General features: G+C 48.1%; 1 protein-coding gene across 1 annotated transcript; it reads right to left on the bottom strand.

Annotated features, from left to right (window-relative positions):
* Positions 1–3823: 3823 nt before the first annotated feature.
* On the bottom strand, positions 3824–17728 carry LOC143958208 (RNA guanine-N7 methyltransferase activating subunit-like). Its single transcript, XM_077467683.1, has 4 exons — positions 17580–17728; positions 11634–11796; positions 6248–6406; positions 3824–4424 (listed from the first exon to the last, which is right to left on the bottom strand). The coding sequence occupies exons 2-4, from the start codon at positions 11762–11764 to the stop codon at positions 4235–4237; spliced, it is 480 nt and encodes a 159-aa protein (XP_077323809.1). The 5' UTR covers positions 11765–11796; positions 17580–17728; the 3' UTR covers positions 3824–4234.
* Positions 17729–18021: the final 293 nt, after the last annotated feature.

Genomic DNA, 18021 nt, shown 5'->3' with positions numbered 1-18021 from the left:
AGGACCTCAGGCTGGGCCGAAGGTTTATCTTCTAACAAGACAATGACCCTAAGCACACAGCTAAAATAACGAAGGAGTGGCTTCACAACAACTTAGTGACTGTTCTTGAATGGCCCAGCCAGAGCCCTGACTTAAACCCAATTGAGCATCTCTGGAGAGACCTAAAAATGGCCGTCCACCAACGTTTACCATCCAACCCGACAGAACTGGAGAGGATCTGCAAGGAGGAATGGCAGAGGAGCCCCAAATCCAGGTGTGAAAAACTTGTTGCATCTTTCCCAAAAAGACTCATGGCTGTATTACATCAAAAGGGGGCTTCTACTAAACACTGAGCAAAGGGTCTGAATACTTAGGACCATGTGATATTTCAGTTTTTCTTTTTTAATAAATCTGCAAAAATGTCAGCAATTCTGTGTTTTTCTGTCAATATGGGGTGCTGTGTGTACATTAATGAGGAAAATAAATTACTTAAATGATTTTTAGCAAATGGCTGCAATATAACAAAGAGTGAAAAATTTAAAGAGGAAGTAAAACCTGATGAGTTTACTTCCTCTTTCATTTCCTGCAAAAGCAAAGCATAATGGACTGCTGTGCATCGCATAGTAGCCCATTATATGTCACTTACCTGACACAGGAGCCAGCGAAGTCGCCGCTGTCCCCTGTAGTCCGCCGCATCCATCTTCTTGGTGGGGTCTCGCAGCTCCGCCGCTGTCATTCGGCGAAGCCGCGATGACGTCACTACCGCGCATGCGCACAGGAGCCGACACGCGCGGCAGCTCCGTCGTTGAGAATGCCGGGCTCAGTGCGCACAGTGGTGCCTGTTTTCGGCCAAATATTTCCTAAACCGTATAGGTTTAGGAGATATTTTTTGGACCTACAGGTAAGCCTTAATCTAGGCTTACCTGTAGTTCAAAGTGGTTTGTAAGGGTTTACAACCACTTTAAGGGGGTCTGAATACTTTCCGTCCCCACTGTAAGAGAAAGTATTTTTTTTTTTTTTTTGTTTTGTTTTTTGAATCAGTAATGAATGCTCATGTAAAATTTGTAAAGAATGAGGAAAGGTCTGCTTAAAGCCCAGAAATTCTAACATGAGTAACTTATTGCGTGTGTCATTCAAAACAAAAACCTTTGCACATACTAAAAGTTCTCCTTTAACTACTTCAGGTCCGCCCTACAGCAATTTTACTCCTAGAGGGCAGCACCTGTGCGCCAGAGCACGAATATATCCGTGATCCAGCTCTTCCGGGTACAGGCTGCGCATGAGCACCACCAGCGGCTCGCTCCCGCTGTGATCACACACAGCGCAGAGTACCGCCTGCCGAAGATCCAGCAGAGAGGCAGAACGGCGGTCTGCCTATGCAGACAAGGCAGATCACCGTTCTGACAGGAGGGAAGGAATAGATCATGTGTCTCTACAAAGCAAAAGGACTAGGTTCCATGTCTTCCCCTAGTAAAAGCACCTCCCACACACACTACGGTAAAACACTGGCTAGGCACATATTTAACCCTTTGATTGCCCCTGTTAACCCCTTCCCAGCCAGTGTTATTAGTACAGTGACCCTGCATATTTTTTAGCACTAATCACTGTATTACTGTCATGAGTCCCCAAAAAGTGTCAGAACGTCCACCACAATATCACAGTAACACTACAAGTCGCTGATCGCCGCTATTACTAGTTAAAAATAAATAAATACATCCCATAGTTTGTAGACGCTATAACTTTTGCGAAAAACCAATCAATATACGATTATTGGGACTCTTTACCAAAAAATATGTAACAGAATACACATTGGCCTAAATTGATGAAGAAATTTGATTTTTTTCAATTTTTTATTGGATGCGTTTTATAGCAGAAAGTAAAAAAATATTGTTTTTATTTTTCAAAATGGTCGGTCTTTTATTTTTGTTTGTAGTGCATAAAAATAGATGATCAAATACCACCGAAAGTAAGCTCTGTTTGTGGGGGGGGACAAACATTTTTATTTGGGTACAGTGTTGCATGACCACACAATTGTCAGTAAAGCCTCATACACACGATCGGATTTTCCGCTGACAAAACCTCTGACTTTTGTCCGAAGGAGCGTGCCTGGATTTTGTCTTGCATACAAACGGCAAGGAATTGTCCAACAAACACGAACGTAGTGACGTACTATGTGGGTTTTCAGCTCTTTAGCGCCATCCTTTGGGCTCCTTCTAATTTTGGGTTAGCAGAAGTTTGGAGAGTGTTGCATCGCGCTTTTCAGTTAGTTTCTGAACGGCCGTTCGTCAACCAGACATGTTACGGAATCGGAGGAGATAACGTGTTATTTATTATTGGCCTTGGAGTTATTGCTTTGACCCAAGTCCAGTCCAGGAACAGGATCCTGGAGGAGGATTTCTTGAGACCAAAAATCAGTTGCTTTATTAATCGTGACCAATTCTGTCATATGCCTTTGCTGTGGGAGCTCCAGGAGAACAATCCGGATGATTTCCGGAAATTATCTCCGGATGACGGACCCCTGCTTTCACCAACTCTTGGCATTGCTGACCCCCTATATTAAGAAGCGGGACACATGCATGAGGCTTTTATTTTATTTTTTGGTTGAATAATAATGATTTGATTTGTTATATTTTCTATATTTTTGGATACATAGAACGCACTTTTTGGTTAAGTGCTATTGGCAGATAGCATGTCTAATTTTATTTGTTTTCTTTTTATTAAATGCACAATAAAAAAAAAAAAATGTGGAGAATAATACTTGGCTGTGTGTTTTACTTCAAATGACAGTTTGGGAGTAGCAGTTATATTTAAAAAAAATGCAATGTACCATTGACAAGGGACACCAACATAGTTGTATCTTTGATCTTAAAACCTACGGGATAATGGCGTTATGGTAACTTGTCCAAAAAAACAAAACAAAAAAAAACATATTATTCTTGATATCACTAGAAAAAAAAAAGCCTTTGAAAATTAGTTTGCATTAACTCCATCAGTATCACCAGCAAAGCAGCTTCATTATTATCCCATTAAAGAAGAAGAGAATTGTGCGCTGCATTTACAGATTTCATAATTTGCCGCGCCACCAATGTTAATTCTCCATTACGAATGCTAGTTTACAAGACCGACCGCTTCCGGCTCGTCCTTGCTTCCGAGCATGCGTGTTTGTACTTTGGACTTTTGTCCGACGGACTTGTGTACACACTCTCGGAAAATCCAACACACATTTGGCCGGGGAAAATTTTAAAACCTGCCATCCAACATTTGTCCATGGAAAATCCGACAATTGTCCGATGGAGCGTACAAATGGTCGGATTTTTCGCCAACAGCCTGTCATCACACAACTCCCGTCAGAAAATCCAATTGGGTGTACAAGGCTTTAAAGTAATGCAGTGCTATATAGAAAAATATGGCCTGCTTATGAAGGGGGGTAAATTTTCCAGAGGTCAAGTGGCTAAGATATTTCAGCAATTAGGGTTGGTTCACACCACAAACAAAAAAAAAAACGCACTCCAGATCTGTTCTGGAAGCATTTCCGTATGCACATTTTTGACACATTCCAGTGCGTTTTTGTTGCATTTCTGGATGCAATTCCAGGTGCTTTTTTCCCTTTTCCACTATACTAGGGTCCAGAGCGTTTTTGATGCATTCCAGTGCATTTTCGATGCGTTTTACTGCGTTCCAGTACAGTCCAGCACAGGATAAATGCAGCATGTTCTACCTTGTTTTCTAGAACTGGAAAGCCCTGGAACTGACCGCACTGGTGTGAACTATGCCATTGAAAACCATATGACCTACTTTCAGTGTGTTTTTGATGCAGAAAAAAAAAAAATGCCCGGACTACATGTGGTGTGAACTGGCCCTTAATGCATTACAATCTTTAATGTAAACGTTCACCGACTGTAAACACAAAAACAGTGACCTTATAGTAAAAGCCATGCAATAAAGAGTCAAAAACATAGGGTCTCACGATAATCCGCACAAATCCGTCTCCATCATGGAGGACTGGCAGCAAAGCTGAATGGACTTCTGCAGTCCGCGGCAGCAGTTTCTCTGCAAGCTATACAAGCGGTGCTTGGGATTTGGTTGCAGGTTTGGGGGGTTCAATGTGTTTTGATGACATGGCTACCGAGAAATGCGCCTCTTATCTTTCGTAGATGGGAGAACTCGCCAAGAAGAGTTTGTATCAGTTTATCGTCCTATTAATAAAAAAATAATAATAATAATCTATCCTTCACGCACAAAACAGTAACAGTCCTTAACGATACGGCTGATATCTTTGACTGCCGGAATTATAGCCATGGTGTCTCTCCTGGTGATGGTGGGAACGCTCCTGTCGGTATTGGTGGGGGCTGTTACCCCAGCCTCTTCCTCCATGGTGCTGGTTATAGCTGCTGTACGAATCCCGTCTGTTATCCCAGCTTCGGTTACGCCTGTTATCCCGATACCTGTAAATAAATTCAAGCGATTCTACATTAGGAGAACAATTAGGTAATTCTTACATTTTTGCTTGCAACTTATTGAGTTTTTACTGCCACCACCATATGTATTACGGCCGTGGCAGCAGAGGGGAGGGGGTTTAGATACCCAGGAATGTGTGTAATGAAAGCAATTTTGCAGCTGTACATTCACCTTATCACTTTCTGTGAACCCTAGACTGAGCCCCTTGCCAGTGCAACCCTCTCGCCCGCCCCTACCGACGCAACCCTCTCGCCCGCCCCTACCGACGCACCCGCCCTAACCCTCTCACCCGCCCCAACCAGTGCAACCCTATCACCTGCCCCAACCGGCGCAACCCTATCACACGCCCCATAATTGGCGCAACCCTCTCACCCGCCCCAACCCTCTCACCCGCCCCATCATTGGCACAACCCTCTCACCCGCCCCATCATTGGCACAACCCTCTCACCCGCCCCAACCGGCCCAACCCTCTCACCCGCCCCATCATTGGCGCAACCCTCTCACCCGCCCCATCATTGGCGTAACCCTCTCACCCGCCCCATCATTGGCGCAACCCTCTCACCCGCCCCATCATTGGCGCAACCCTCTCACCCGCCCCATCATTGGCGCAACCCTCTCACGCGCCCCAACCGGCACAACCCTCTCACCCGTCCCAACCCTCTCACCCGCCGCAACCCTCTCACCCGCCGCAACCCCCACACCATGCTTCCTGGACTCTATCCCAGGACTTGTATTTCTAAAAACCCTCAGTGTCCCTCCAGATGAGAGGCATAAAAGAATTAAAGTGGTTCTAAAGGCTTTCTTATCCTTCATGCATTCTATGCATGAAGGTGAAAACCTTCTATGTGCAGCGCTTAACCCCCTCTGGAATCCGGTGGTGTACATTTGTTGATGCACAACTAGACCCATCTGGGGTCTTCCTTTGACTGGACTGGAGGATTTCTACAAGTTACTATACTATCTGCATTTGGACATTTTCCTTTCTTTGCTGCACTCACTCCTATAAAGACTATTGCTTAGCATTTGAAGTCACATTAGTCATCTCTGTGAATTTTATAGATATTGTTTTGAGGTCACTACTATTGCATTTATTTTGCACATTGAGAAGTGAGACTGATATAAGCACTTTATTATTAGCACTTTAAACTGTAAGATTGGTCCAGAGACACCCGGGAATAGTATCAGCACTTTTTATTTATTATTTTTGTAGAGGTATTTAGCGTTGCTTCACCACAAATTACATATACCTTTGGTGCTGGCAACACTTCAGAAGTCAGCTGCTTTATGTTTATCTGTTGCACTTGGGCACTTTACTTATCAGAGGGAGGAATAAAGCCCTGTCATTGGCGTCAGTGGGAGGAATAGTGCCCCCATCATTGGTGTCAGTGGGAGGAATAGTGCCCCCATCATTGGTGTCAGTGGGAGGAATAGTGCCCCCATCATTGGTGTCAGTGGGAGGAATAGTGCCCCCATCATTGGTGTCAGTGGGAGGAATAGTGCCCCCATCATTGGTGTCAGTGGGAGGAATAGTGCCCCCATCATTGGTGTCAGTGGGAGGAATAGTGCCCCCATCATTGGTGTCAGTGTGAGGAATAGTGCCCCCATCATTGGTGTCAGTGGGAGGAATAGGACCTAAAAGGCCCTATAAAGCCAAGCCAAGGGCTGCATCTGGTCCAAAATTTGGAGCCCACAGATATAAAATTGTAAATAATCATAGGCAATTTGCATTCCATGGTAATCAGTTCATCATAAAGCTACTCTGGCTAGTGATCGGTGACAACAGCAATTGCAGTATCCAAGTATCATGTACCTATCCTGGTTTCTTTGGTTCCCTCCCCACCATTCTTCAACAATGGGAGGCTCGCTGTTTGACTTTTTCAGATGTTCCTGATATGCCTCGTCACGTTCTGTGAAGCGATCAGCAAACATATCTTCATACATCTTTTTTATATCAATTGTGTCCGTCATCCTGCAAAATACACAATATAAATAAATACACACACAAAAAAAAAAAAAAAAAAAAAATCACACGAAAATTAACAAGAACAAGTAACCTGCTCAAAAATTAAGTGTTAACCCCCTTACTAGTGGCAACTATCCGCCAGACTGAGGGAGCCCCTAAATCTCACATATATAAAAGCACAGTTCACCTTCACCAAAAAAAAAAAAAAAAAAAAAAAAAAAAATCATCGAATAGAGATGCCCGTCTACTGACAAAACATGTTGGGCGGGCGTGATGACGTCACAAAGCAAGCCAATGCGTTTCGTCAGTAGGCAGACATCGTTTGGGGAAGAGGGCCCTCCTCACCAGACGATGTCTATTTACTGCCGAAACGCATTGGCCATGGCCTGGCTTGCGACGCCATCACATTCACTGGTACAGAGGCGGCTTTCTCGTATGGCAATCCTGTCTCCCCATTATGTGGGTGTGATACATTTGAAAATGTATTATATATATTTTACACACACCCCCCCATCTCACAAAAGTAAGTACACCCCTCACATTTTTGTATAGCTTTCCATGTGACAACACTGAAGAAATGACACTTGTCTACAATGTAAAGTAGTGAGTGTACAGCTTGTATAACAGTGTAAATTTCCTGTCCCCTCAAAATAACTCAACACACAGCCATCAATGTCTAAACCGCTGGCAACAAAAGTCAGTACACCCCCTAAGTGAAAATGTAGAAATTGGGCCCAAAGTGTCAATATTTTGTGTGGACACCATTATTTTCCAGCACTGCCTTAACCCTCTTGGGCATGAAGGTCACCAGAGCTTCACAGGTCACCACTGGAGTCCTCTTCCCCTCCTCCATGACGACATCACAGAGCTGGTGGATGTTGGAGACCTTGCGCTCCTCTACTTTCTGTTTGAGGATGTCCCACAGATGCTCAATAGGGTTTAGGTCTGGAGACATGCTTGGCCAGTCCATCACCTTTACCCTCAGCTTCTTTAGCAAAGCAGTGGTCATCTTGGAGGTGTGTTTGGGGTCATTATGTTGGAATACTGCCCTGCGGCCCAGTCAACCATGAATGCCAAAGTACATGTTGGCATTCATGGTTCCCTCAATGATCTGTAGCCCCCCAGTGCCGGCAGCACTCATGCAGCCCCAGACCATGACACTCCCACCACCATGCTTGACTGTAGACAAGACACACTTGTCTTTGTCCGCCTCACCGCCACACACACACACACACACGTCACCATCTGAACCAAATACGTTTATCTTGGTCTCATCAGACCACAGGACATGGTTCCAGTAATCCATGTCCTTAGTCGGCTTGTCTTCAGCAAACTGTTTGCAGGCTTTCTTATGCATCATCTTTAGAAGAGGCTTCCTTCTGAGACGACAGCCATGCAGACCAATTTGATGCAGTGTGCGGCGTATGGTCTGATGGTACCCTTTCTTTGCATGTGTACACAGGAACATTTTATTTGAAAATGTTTTTTTTTTTTTGGTTGCTTTAGGCTCCATTCACATCAGTGTCTCCCCAAAGTGGCACGATTGAGACTTTGGATTGTGACTATAGGTGCAACTTTGACTCCGACTTTACATTCTCTATCGCACCGAAGTAGTGCAGGTACCTTTTTAAAGTCGCTGCAACTTTAAGACTCAGTTCACATATATGCGGTGCGTCACATCGCATGCGATTCGCACAGGAATTACACGGCATTCCTGTGCAAATCAAATTCTTTGTGAGTTGTGATTTGAGGCATTCATCTGTATGGCTCAAAGTCGCACCGCATACGCAAAAAATAAATAAATGAAGGTGCAGGACCCCCCCCCCCCCACACTGGAATCGGATTGCATGGGTGATCAGAGTTGGTCAATCGCACTGCGTTCTGTGAACTATTTTGGGGTGTTGTTAACTTAAACACTTCCTCACCACTCTGTTCTTGGAAAGCATCCTCCCGGAACCACGCTCCCACCGTGCGCCCTTTGGGGCATACAACTGATCACAGATTGGCGGTAAAGGGCCAATCACAGCGGCCCTTTACCATGTGATCAGCTGCATCTAATCACAGCTGATCACAATGCAAAAAACAGACTTGCTGGTTATCGGCATTCCTTTCCTCATGCGCTGTCACATCATGAGGAGAGGAGAACCAGCAACGACCAGTGTCACAGGGGACATCTACACTGATCATAAGTGCCGCTTCACCAGCGCACATCAGTGACGGAGAAAAATGACTTCTTTGCAAAATTTTATAAACAGAAACTTAAAAAAAAAAAAAAAAAAAAAAAAAAAGTTGTTGTTTTTTCTAAAGTTTGTCTTTTTTTATTTGTTTAGCATAAAATAAAACACCAGTGGTTATTAAATACCACCAAAAGAAAGCTCCAATTGTGTGAAAGAAAATTATACAAAATGTTATATGGGTACAGTGCTGTATGACCACGCAATTGTCAAAGTGTGACAGCGCTGAAAACTGATAATTTGCCTGGGCACGAAGGGGGTGAAAGTGCCCAGCAGGAAAGTGGTTAGCATTGACACCCGCTGGGGTTCAAGTGATTTTAATGCGGTGTGGGAAACGCACAGGATTCCCCCCCCCCACCGACAACAGCGACGGGGCACCATCCCCCCCCCCCCCCCCCCAACGGAGCACCATTCCCCCCCACGACGAGGCACCATTCCCCCCCCACCGACAACAGCGACGGGGCACCATTCCCCCCTCCCCCCCACCGACAACAGCGACTGGGCACCATTCCCCCCCCCCCCCCCCACCGACAACAGCGACTGGGCACCATTCCCCCCCCCCCCCCCCCCACCGACAACAGCGACGGGGCACCATTCTCCCCCCCCCCCCCACCGACAACAGCGACGGGGCACCATTCTCCCCCCCCCCCCCCACCGACAACAGCGACGGGGCACCATTCTCCCCCCCCCCCCCCCACCGACAACAGCGACGGGGCACCATTCTCCCCCCCCCCCCCCACCGACAACAGCGACGGGGCACCATTCTCCCCCCCCCCCCCACCGACAACAGCGACGGGGCACCATTCTCCCCCCCCCCCCCACCGACAACAGCGACGGGGCACCATTCTCCCCCCCCCCCCCCACCGACAACAGCGACGGGGCACCATTCTCCCCCCCCCCCCCCACCGACAACAGCGACGGGGCACCATTCTCCCCCCCCCCCCCCACCGACAACAGCGACGGGGCACCATTCTCCCCCCCCCCCCCCCACCGACAACAGCGACGGGGCACCATTCTCCCCCCCCCCCCCCCACCGACAACAGCGACGGGGCACCATTCTCCCCCCCCCCCCCCCACCGACAACAGCGACGGGGCACCATTCTCCCCCCCCCCCCCACCGACAACAGCGACGGGGCACCATTCTCCCCCCCCCCCCCCACCGACAACAGCGACGGGGCACCATTCTCCCCCCCCCCCCCCCACCGACAACAGCGACGGGGCACCATTCTCCCCCCCCCCCCCCCACCGACAACAGCGACGGGGCACCATTCTCCCCCCCCCCCCCCACCGACAACAGCGACGGGGCACCATTCTCCCCCCCCCCCCACCGACAACAGCGACGGGGCACCATTCTCCCCCCCCCCCCCCACCGACAACAGCGACGGGGCACCATTCTCCCCCCCCCCCCCCACCGACAACAGCGACGGGGCACCATTCTCCCCCCCCCCCCCCCACCGACAACAGCGACGGGGCACCATTCTCCCCCCCCCCCCCACCGACAACAGCGACGGGGCACCATTCTCCCCCCCCCCCCACCGACAACAGCGACGGGGCACCATTCTCCCCCCCCCCCCACCGACAACAGCGACGGGGCACCATTCTCCCCCCCCCCCCCCACCGACAACAGCGACGGGGCACCATTCTCCCCCCCCCCCCCACCGACAACAGCGACGGGGCACCATTCTCCCCCCCCCCCCACCGACAACAGCGACGGGGCACCATTCTCCCCCCCCCCCCCACCGACAACAGCGACGGGGCACCATTCTCCCCCCCCCCCCACCGACAACAGCGACGGGGCACCATTCTCCCCCCCCCCCCACCGACAACAGCGACGGGGCACCATTCTCCCCCCCCCCCCACCGACAACAGCGACGGGGCACCATTCTCCCCCCCCCCCCCACCGACAACAGCGACGGGGCACCATTCTCCCCCCCCCCCCCCCCACCGACAACAGCGACGGGGCACCATTCTCCCCCCCCCCCCCCCACCGACAACAGCGACGGGGCACCATTCTCCCCCCCCCCCCCCCACCGACAACAGCGACGGGGCACCATTCTCCCCCCCCCCCCACCGACAACAGCGACGGGGCACCATTCTCCCCCCCCCCCCACCGACAACAGCGACGGGGCACCATTCTCCCCCCCCCCCCACCGACAACAGCGACGGGGCACCATTCTCCCCCCCCCACCGACGGGGCACCATCCCCCCCCCCCCCCACCGACGGGGCACCATCCCCCCCACCCCCCACCGACGGGGCACCATCCCCCCCCACCCCCCACCGACGGGGCACCATCCCCCCCCACCCCCCACCGACGGGGCACCATCCCCCCCCCCCCCACCGACGGGGCACCATCCCCCCCCCCCCACCGACGGGGCACCATCCCCCCCCCCCCCCACCGACGGGGCACCATCCCCCCCCCCCCCCACCGACGGGGCACCATCCCCCCCCCACCGACGGGGCACCATCCCCCCCCCCACCGACGGGGCACCATCCCCCCCCCACCGACGGGGCACCACCCCCCCCCCCCCACCGACGGGGCACCACCCCCCCCCCACCGACGGGGCACCACCCCCCCCCCCCCCACCGACGGGGCACCACCCCCCCCCCCACCGACTGGGCACCACCCCCCCCCCCCCACCGACGGGGCACCACCCCCCCCCCCCCCACCGACGGGGCACCACCCCCCCCCCCCCCCCACCGACGGGGCACCACCCCCCCCCCCCACCGACGGGGCACCACCCCCCCCCCCCCACCGACGGGGCACCACCACCCCCCCCACCCCCCCAAAAGGGGGCAACATTCCCCCCACACTGACAACCAGTGATGGGGCATTGTTTATTCCCACTGACAACAGCTCATTTTCTACTCCCACTGGCCACAGTGCGGCCCCCCTAAACGTTTAAAGGACAGTAAACTGGCCCTTTGCTTAGAAAGTTTGGGGACCCCTGCTATAAAAAAAAAAAATAGTTTCCTGCAAGGCACATTATGTGAAGCCTACCTTAAAAGGAAGCCCTCCAGCGGCACGCTGTCCTCACTGACAGGGCTTTCATCTTCACCCGGTCCTCCTTCCGGGTTGGCGAGTTCCAGTCCTTTGATTGGAGGAGCCGCGATGACGTCACCGCTGTTCATGGTAGAGATGCACCGGAATTGAAATTTTGGTGCTGAAACAGAAAATGACAGTTTTGCTAAATCTATATATATTTTTATAAATAATTGTATTATTATAAATTTTATAATAATATTTTATAATAATTGTAATTATATTCGACTATTTACCGAATATCATGAATTTAAAGTCGGCCATTATCAGTACCTTTAAACGCAAGAAAAAAAATGCATCCCTTTAAATTCTATGCATGTCTGCACACTGGTCCATAGGGGTTCCGTTGTGGTGTTAAAAATCCTGCTAGCTGCATTTTCGGTCAAAAAAATAAATTTAAATAAAATTTAAAAAAAGCACCTCCCTGTTGAAACGCAGCAAGAACTGATCAATAAACGCACCCGTTTTACGCTTTTGAATCTCCCTCCACTGAGTCTGGATGCAAACATTTTAACTGTGGACAGCTGAAGCTTCACTTCCTGGATTTACACAGAGGCACACCTCCAGCTCTGCAGCTCTCATTGGCCCTCTTATGACTCACCCCCCCCTCCCTTCCTGGCAAACTCTCATGAGACTGAGACAGCTGTGATGTCATAAGCCTAATGACCAAACAGGAAGTGGGCTGTATAAGATATTTACTGGCAGAAAAAAAAAATGTTTTACTATCCAAAGTTAAAACAACAAACAAAGGCAGAAGATTTAATAGATGGAAAGATGAAAAATGACTCCCCTTAGTGACCAGGCCATTTTTGGCGATACGGCACTGCGTTAATTTAACTGACAATCATGCGGCCGTGCGACGCTGTACATAAAATTGATGTCCTTTCTCCCCCCAAACAGACATTTCTTTGGTGGCATTTGATCACTTCTGCAGTTTTTATTGTTTGCGCTATAAACAAAAAAAAGAACGAAAATTTTGAAAAAAAAATACTTTTTTTTTTAATTGGATGTGTTTTATGGGAAAAAGTAAAAAATAATGTAAAAAAAAAATTAAAAATTAAAAATTTTAATTTCTTAAATTTAGACCAATATGTATTCTGCTACATATTTTTGGTAAAAAAATAAAAATACAAAATTAAAATAAGCGTATACTGATTGGTTTGCGCACAAGTTATAGCGTCTTCAAAGTATGGGAGAGAGTTATAGACTTTTTATTGTTTAAAATATTTTTATTAGTAACGGCTGCGATCAGCGATTTTTAGCAGGCCTGCGACATTGCAGTGGACAAATCTGACACTAAGTGACACTTTTTGGGGATCAGCGACACCAACACAGCGATCAGTGCTAAAAAAATAAATAAAAATGTACTTTTTTTTTTTTTAAGTTACTGTACCGACACTGGCAGGGAAGGGGTTAACATCAGGGGTCGATCACAGGGTTAAGTGTACTCCTGGGGAGCGATTTCTAACTGTGCAGGGGATGGTCTGACTAGAGGAAGAGAGAGATCTCTGTTGCCGATTAGCAGGGACACAAGATCTCTCTCTTCCTTTCTGATAGAATGGCGGTCGGCCTTGTTTACATAGGTATATCGCCTTTCTGCCAGACTGATTGGCTCCCACTGTGTCCAATCACAGCAGGTACGGGGTGTGCGCTTCCCCAGAGCCAAGCAGAGGAATCGCTTACAGGTACATGATTTTGTGCTTAAAGTGGACCTTCAGTAACTTTTTTCATCTTTCCATCTATTAAATCTTCTGCCCTTGTTGTCGTTTTATCTTTGGATAGTAAATCTATTTTTTTCTGACAGTAAATCCCCTATACAGCCCACTTCCTGTTTGGTCATTAGCCTAGGCTTATGACATCACAGCTGTCTCAGTCTCATGAGAGTTTGCCAGGAAAAGAGGGGGGGGGGTGAGTCATAAGAGGGCCAATGAGAGCTGCAGAGCTGGAGGTGTGCCTCTGTGTATATCCAGGAAGTGAACAGGCAGCAGCTTCAGCTGCCCACAGTTAAAATGGCTGCGGCCAGACTCAGCGGAAGGTAGATTTCAGCAGGATATTTGGGAAGTTCAGAATCACAGTATATATTAGAGCCGAGCGATTAATCGTCAAGAATCGTTATCGCGGTTTTTGTTTTTCCCCCTTGCGATCTTGACTAAAGTGTTTCCCGATTCTTTCTATGCAAAGAATTCTCTCTGCTCTTCTGAAGCAGACAGCCATCAAAAGAAAGGAAGATTAAACCAGGGCAGTCTGCCAAGAATCACAACATTCTTTAGCAGTGGATTTTAAAGCGGAGGTCCACCCTAAAGTGGACCTTCCACTCATTGGAATCCTCCCCCCCACTCCGGCGCCACAATTGGCACCTTTCAGGGGGGAGGGGGGTGCAGGTACCTGTACAGTACAGATATCTGCACCCACTTCCGGGATAGCTCTCTGCGGAAAGGGGCGTAGATTACGCCCCTTTCCGAAAGTCCCCCGCTGCCTGCTGGGAAACACACAGATCCCAGAGGCAGTGGGGACCGTCCTTATTGCGCAGAGCGACTCGCCCTTGCGCAGTAGGGAACCGGGAAATGAAGCCGAAAGGCTCCACTTCCTGATTCCCATACCCAAGATGGCGGCGGCAGTACCCGAGAGACGATCGAGAGATCGGCTTCGGGTGCCGACATCGCGGGCGCGCTGGACAGGTAAGTGTCACTATTTTAAAAGTCAGCAGCTGCAGTATTTGTAGCTGCTGGCTTTAAAAAAAAAAAAAAAAAAAAAAAAAAAAAAAAAAAAAAAAAAACGCGGACTCCCGGCGGACTCCCTCTTTAAGACCCCTTCCACACTGGAGGCGTTTTTCAGGCGCTTTAGCGCTAAAAATAGCTCTTGAAAGAAGCCTCAGCTGCAAACCCGGTGTAAAAGCCCTGAGTGCTTTCACACTGGGGGGCGCTGCGCTGGCAGGACGTCAGAAAAAGTCCTGCAAGCAGCTTCTTTGCAGCGCATTAGGATCGGTGAACTCACCGCTCCTAAAGCGCCCCTGCCCATTGAAAACAATGGGGCAGCGGTGCTATGCCGCCGGCAAAACACAGTTAAAACTGCCCCTCTAATGGCTGAATAGCACCGCTAAAAAATAGCTTTACCACTGATCCCCAGGGCGGCACAGTGTGAAAGTGCTCCAAGTATAAAACATTGTAACGATTTGTCAAAGGAATAGACTTCATGCATGTAAATGAAGAAAATGTAACCACTTAAAGTGGTTGTATACTCTTTTTTGTAACTTTTACCTACAGGAAAGCCTATACTAAGGCTTACCTGTAGGTAAAAAAAATATCTCCTAAACCTGTACGGTTTAGGAGATATTCCCCTCGGTATGCGCCGCTGACTGCAGCGGCGCATGCGCACGAGGGGATTCTCGGCCTGAAAATCCGGCAGTGGCCGGAAAGAAATCTCCCGCGCGCATGCGCGGGAGTGACGATATCGCGGCTCCGGCCACTCACAGCGCCGGAGCCACGATACCCGGAAGAAACGCCGAGGTTCAGCTCCCTCGGCGTGGATCGTGCCAGATGTCGGGGCCTCGTTCTAAGGTAAGTATTTCATAATGAGCTAATATGTGGTGCATACTAGCTCATTATGCCTTTTGCTTTGCAGGTGTTAAAAAAAAAAAAATAAAAATAAAAATAGCAGGTTTACTACCGCTTTAAACCTTTTTCTGACATTTGTTGGTTTCAAGTTAAAATCATCAAATCAAAAAAAGTCTAAACATCGTAACAATTTTTCAAAGGAATGAACTTCAGTGTGCAAATGAGGAAAGTTAAAATCTTTTTTTTTGCTAGAAAATTACGAACCCCCAAACATTATCTGTATATATATATATATATATAGTACAGACCCTAGAATAAAATGGTGGCTGTTGCAATATTTTATGTCACACTGTATTTGCGTAGTGGTCTTTGAAATACAATTTTTTGGGCAAGAAATACTTTAATGAATTAAGAATTTAAAAAAATAAAAAATAAAATAACCAGTAAAGTTAGCCCAATTTTTTTTTTTTTTTTGCATAATGTGAATGATTTTTACGCCATGAGACTCGTGATCTTTATTCTATCCTTTATTCTGTAACAATTTGTCAAAGGAATGAACTTTGGTGTTTAAGTGAGGAACATTTAACCACTTAAACACTAAATCTTTTTCTGACATTTGTTGGTTTCCAGTTAAAATCATTTTATTTTTTTTGCTAGAAAATTACTTAGAACCCCAAACATTATATACATTTTTTTTTAGTAGAGACCCTAGAGCAGTGGTCATCAGCCCTGTCCTCAGGGCCCACTAACAGGCCAGGTTTTATGTATTACCTTGGGGGAGATGCAGACTAGAATACTGCAATCACCGAGCAGCAAATGAGATCACCTGTGATGGATTTCAGTTATCTTGCAAACCTGGCCTGTTAGTGAGCCCTGAGGACAGGAGTTGATGACCACTGCCCTAGAGAATAAAATGGTGGTTGTTGCAATATTTTATGTCACACTGTATTTGCGCAGCAGTCTTTCAAATGCAATTTTTTTTGGAAAATTTACTTTAATTAAAAAAAAAAAAAAAGTAGCGTTAGCCCAATTATTATTGTATAAGCTGAAAGATTTTACATCAAGAATCGTGATCTTTTTATTCTAATCTAAAAAAATAAATAAATCGTGATTCTCATTTTGGCCAGAATCATGAAGCTCTAATAATATATATATATATATAAAAATATGCAAAGTGGTTGGAGGGAAGCTTCAAAATGGCAAAGATGTTTTTATTACAAATTACGTGAGCAGACTGGAGTTGCTCTCTAAGGGCCTTGCCGCAGTACATGTACATGGGGGCGGCCCTTAAAGTGGGGTGCCCATTAAAAAAAAAAATGAAATTAAAAGCCAGCAGCTACAAATACTGCAACTGCTGACTTTTAATAATCGGACACTTACCTGTCCCAGGGTCCAGCGATGTGGGGGAGCGAAGCAGTGCCGGCATTTTAACTGTGGGAGCCCGACTGTGTCTTCACACCCGGGAACCCACTGGGCATGCGTGAGCGGCGCCGCGCACCGTGATTGGCCGCGCAATCATCTGGGACCTGTGACATGTCCCAGGTGACTGACAGGAAGGAGGGGGCGGAGCTGAGCCCTTCCTGCGCCGAGGGGGAAGTGATGTCACCAGCCCAGGCACTGACTACAAGGGACCCCCTAGCAACAGCCATTTAGAGGCTAGTTTAAAAAAAAAAAAAAAAAAAACTTTTTTTTGTTTGTTTCATTTGTTTAGGAATATTAATGATTTTTTTTTTTAATGTTTTTTGTTTAATTTTTTAGGAATATAAATTTTTTTTTTTTGTTACCCCACTTTAAGTGGTTAATTAATATCGTTTAAGTGAATGTATTATCGGCCGTTATCGGCACCTTTAGCGCAAGAAAAATGCATCCTTCAATACATGTCTTCATGCCAGCCCGTGGTGGGGTCCCATTTGTCACATTTTTGATCAGATGAAAAAAGACAAACGCATTGAAAACGCATCAATGGCGCACCAGTTAGGTTTTTGAGTCACGTGACCGATGAAAAACACGCCGCAAGCAGGGTAAAAATCACAGAAAAAAATTAAATCCCCCTTAAAACACACATTTTCTACCACCAAAATTTTCATAAACCATCCGCACTGATATCACATGTAATTTAAAAAAATTGGAACTAGCTCTTCTTTATTCTCCAGGGTCTCTGCTTTCTGGGAATATAGAATGTCTGGGGGGAGGGGGGAGGTTATGTTTTCTTTAGGCCTAAAAAAGAAAAAAAAAATGATATTATTTAATCTGGGTGTGCAGAAAATATTAAGCAGGCTCTGGCAGGGAAAGGGGGACTCTGGACCTAAATCCTCCCCCACAATGAGCCGAGACCCCAACACCGACTCACCTGATAGCAGAACCGATCCCACACAATCACAGAGCTCAGGCACACACACTACTATGCGTCGCAGGGTAGTGACATCATCAGAACGGGACCCACTGTGCTTCCACTGAGAGGAGGAGCTAAGCGGCAGGGGGCGTGGCTTGTGGGGCGACGGGCGGGGACTATTATCGCTGTCTGTACAGACGAGGAGGGGAACGTGAGCGAGCGGGGTGTGGTTTACAGGGCGGTGGGTGGGGCTAGGACGGTCCCCCGCTAGTGACGTTTTCAAAACGACACCAGCTGCATTGGTAGGAGGGAGGGGCTGAGCGGGATGGGGCGTGGTTTACAGGGCGGTAGGTGGGGCTAGGACGGGCCAGATAGAATCGGTCATCAGAAATGTCCGCAGACGAGAAGGGAGGGGATGAGCAGGAGGGGCGTGGTTAACAAGGCACGGTGGGTGGGGCTA

The sequence above is a fragment of the Lithobates pipiens genome, unplaced genomic scaffold (genome assembly GCF_037356315.1).
Source record: "Lithobates pipiens isolate NorthernLeopardFrog02 unplaced genomic scaffold, aLitPip1_a1.2 Scaffold_6, whole genome shotgun sequence".
Classification (NCBI taxonomy): Eukaryota; Metazoa; Chordata; class Amphibia; order Anura; family Ranidae; genus Lithobates; species Lithobates pipiens.
The sequence above is the reverse complement of the archived record's forward strand: the minus strand, read 5'-3'. Positions and strand labels throughout refer to the sequence as shown.

Bases quoted from the DNA above. Each gene is read 5' to 3' on its own strand.
- LOC143958208 (XM_077467683.1), bottom strand. From the start codon at position 11,764: ATGAACAGCGGTGACGTCATCGCGGCTCCTCCAATCAAAGGACTGGAA. The intron at 6,407-11,633 runs GTAGGCTTCACA...TGTATTTTGCAG, and splicing joins CTGGAGGGCTTCCTTTTAAG to GATGACGGACACAATTGATA. The intron at 4,425-6,247 runs GTACATGATACT...ATTTATTTACAG, and splicing joins AACCAAAGAAACCAGGATAG to GTATCGGGATAACAGGCGTA.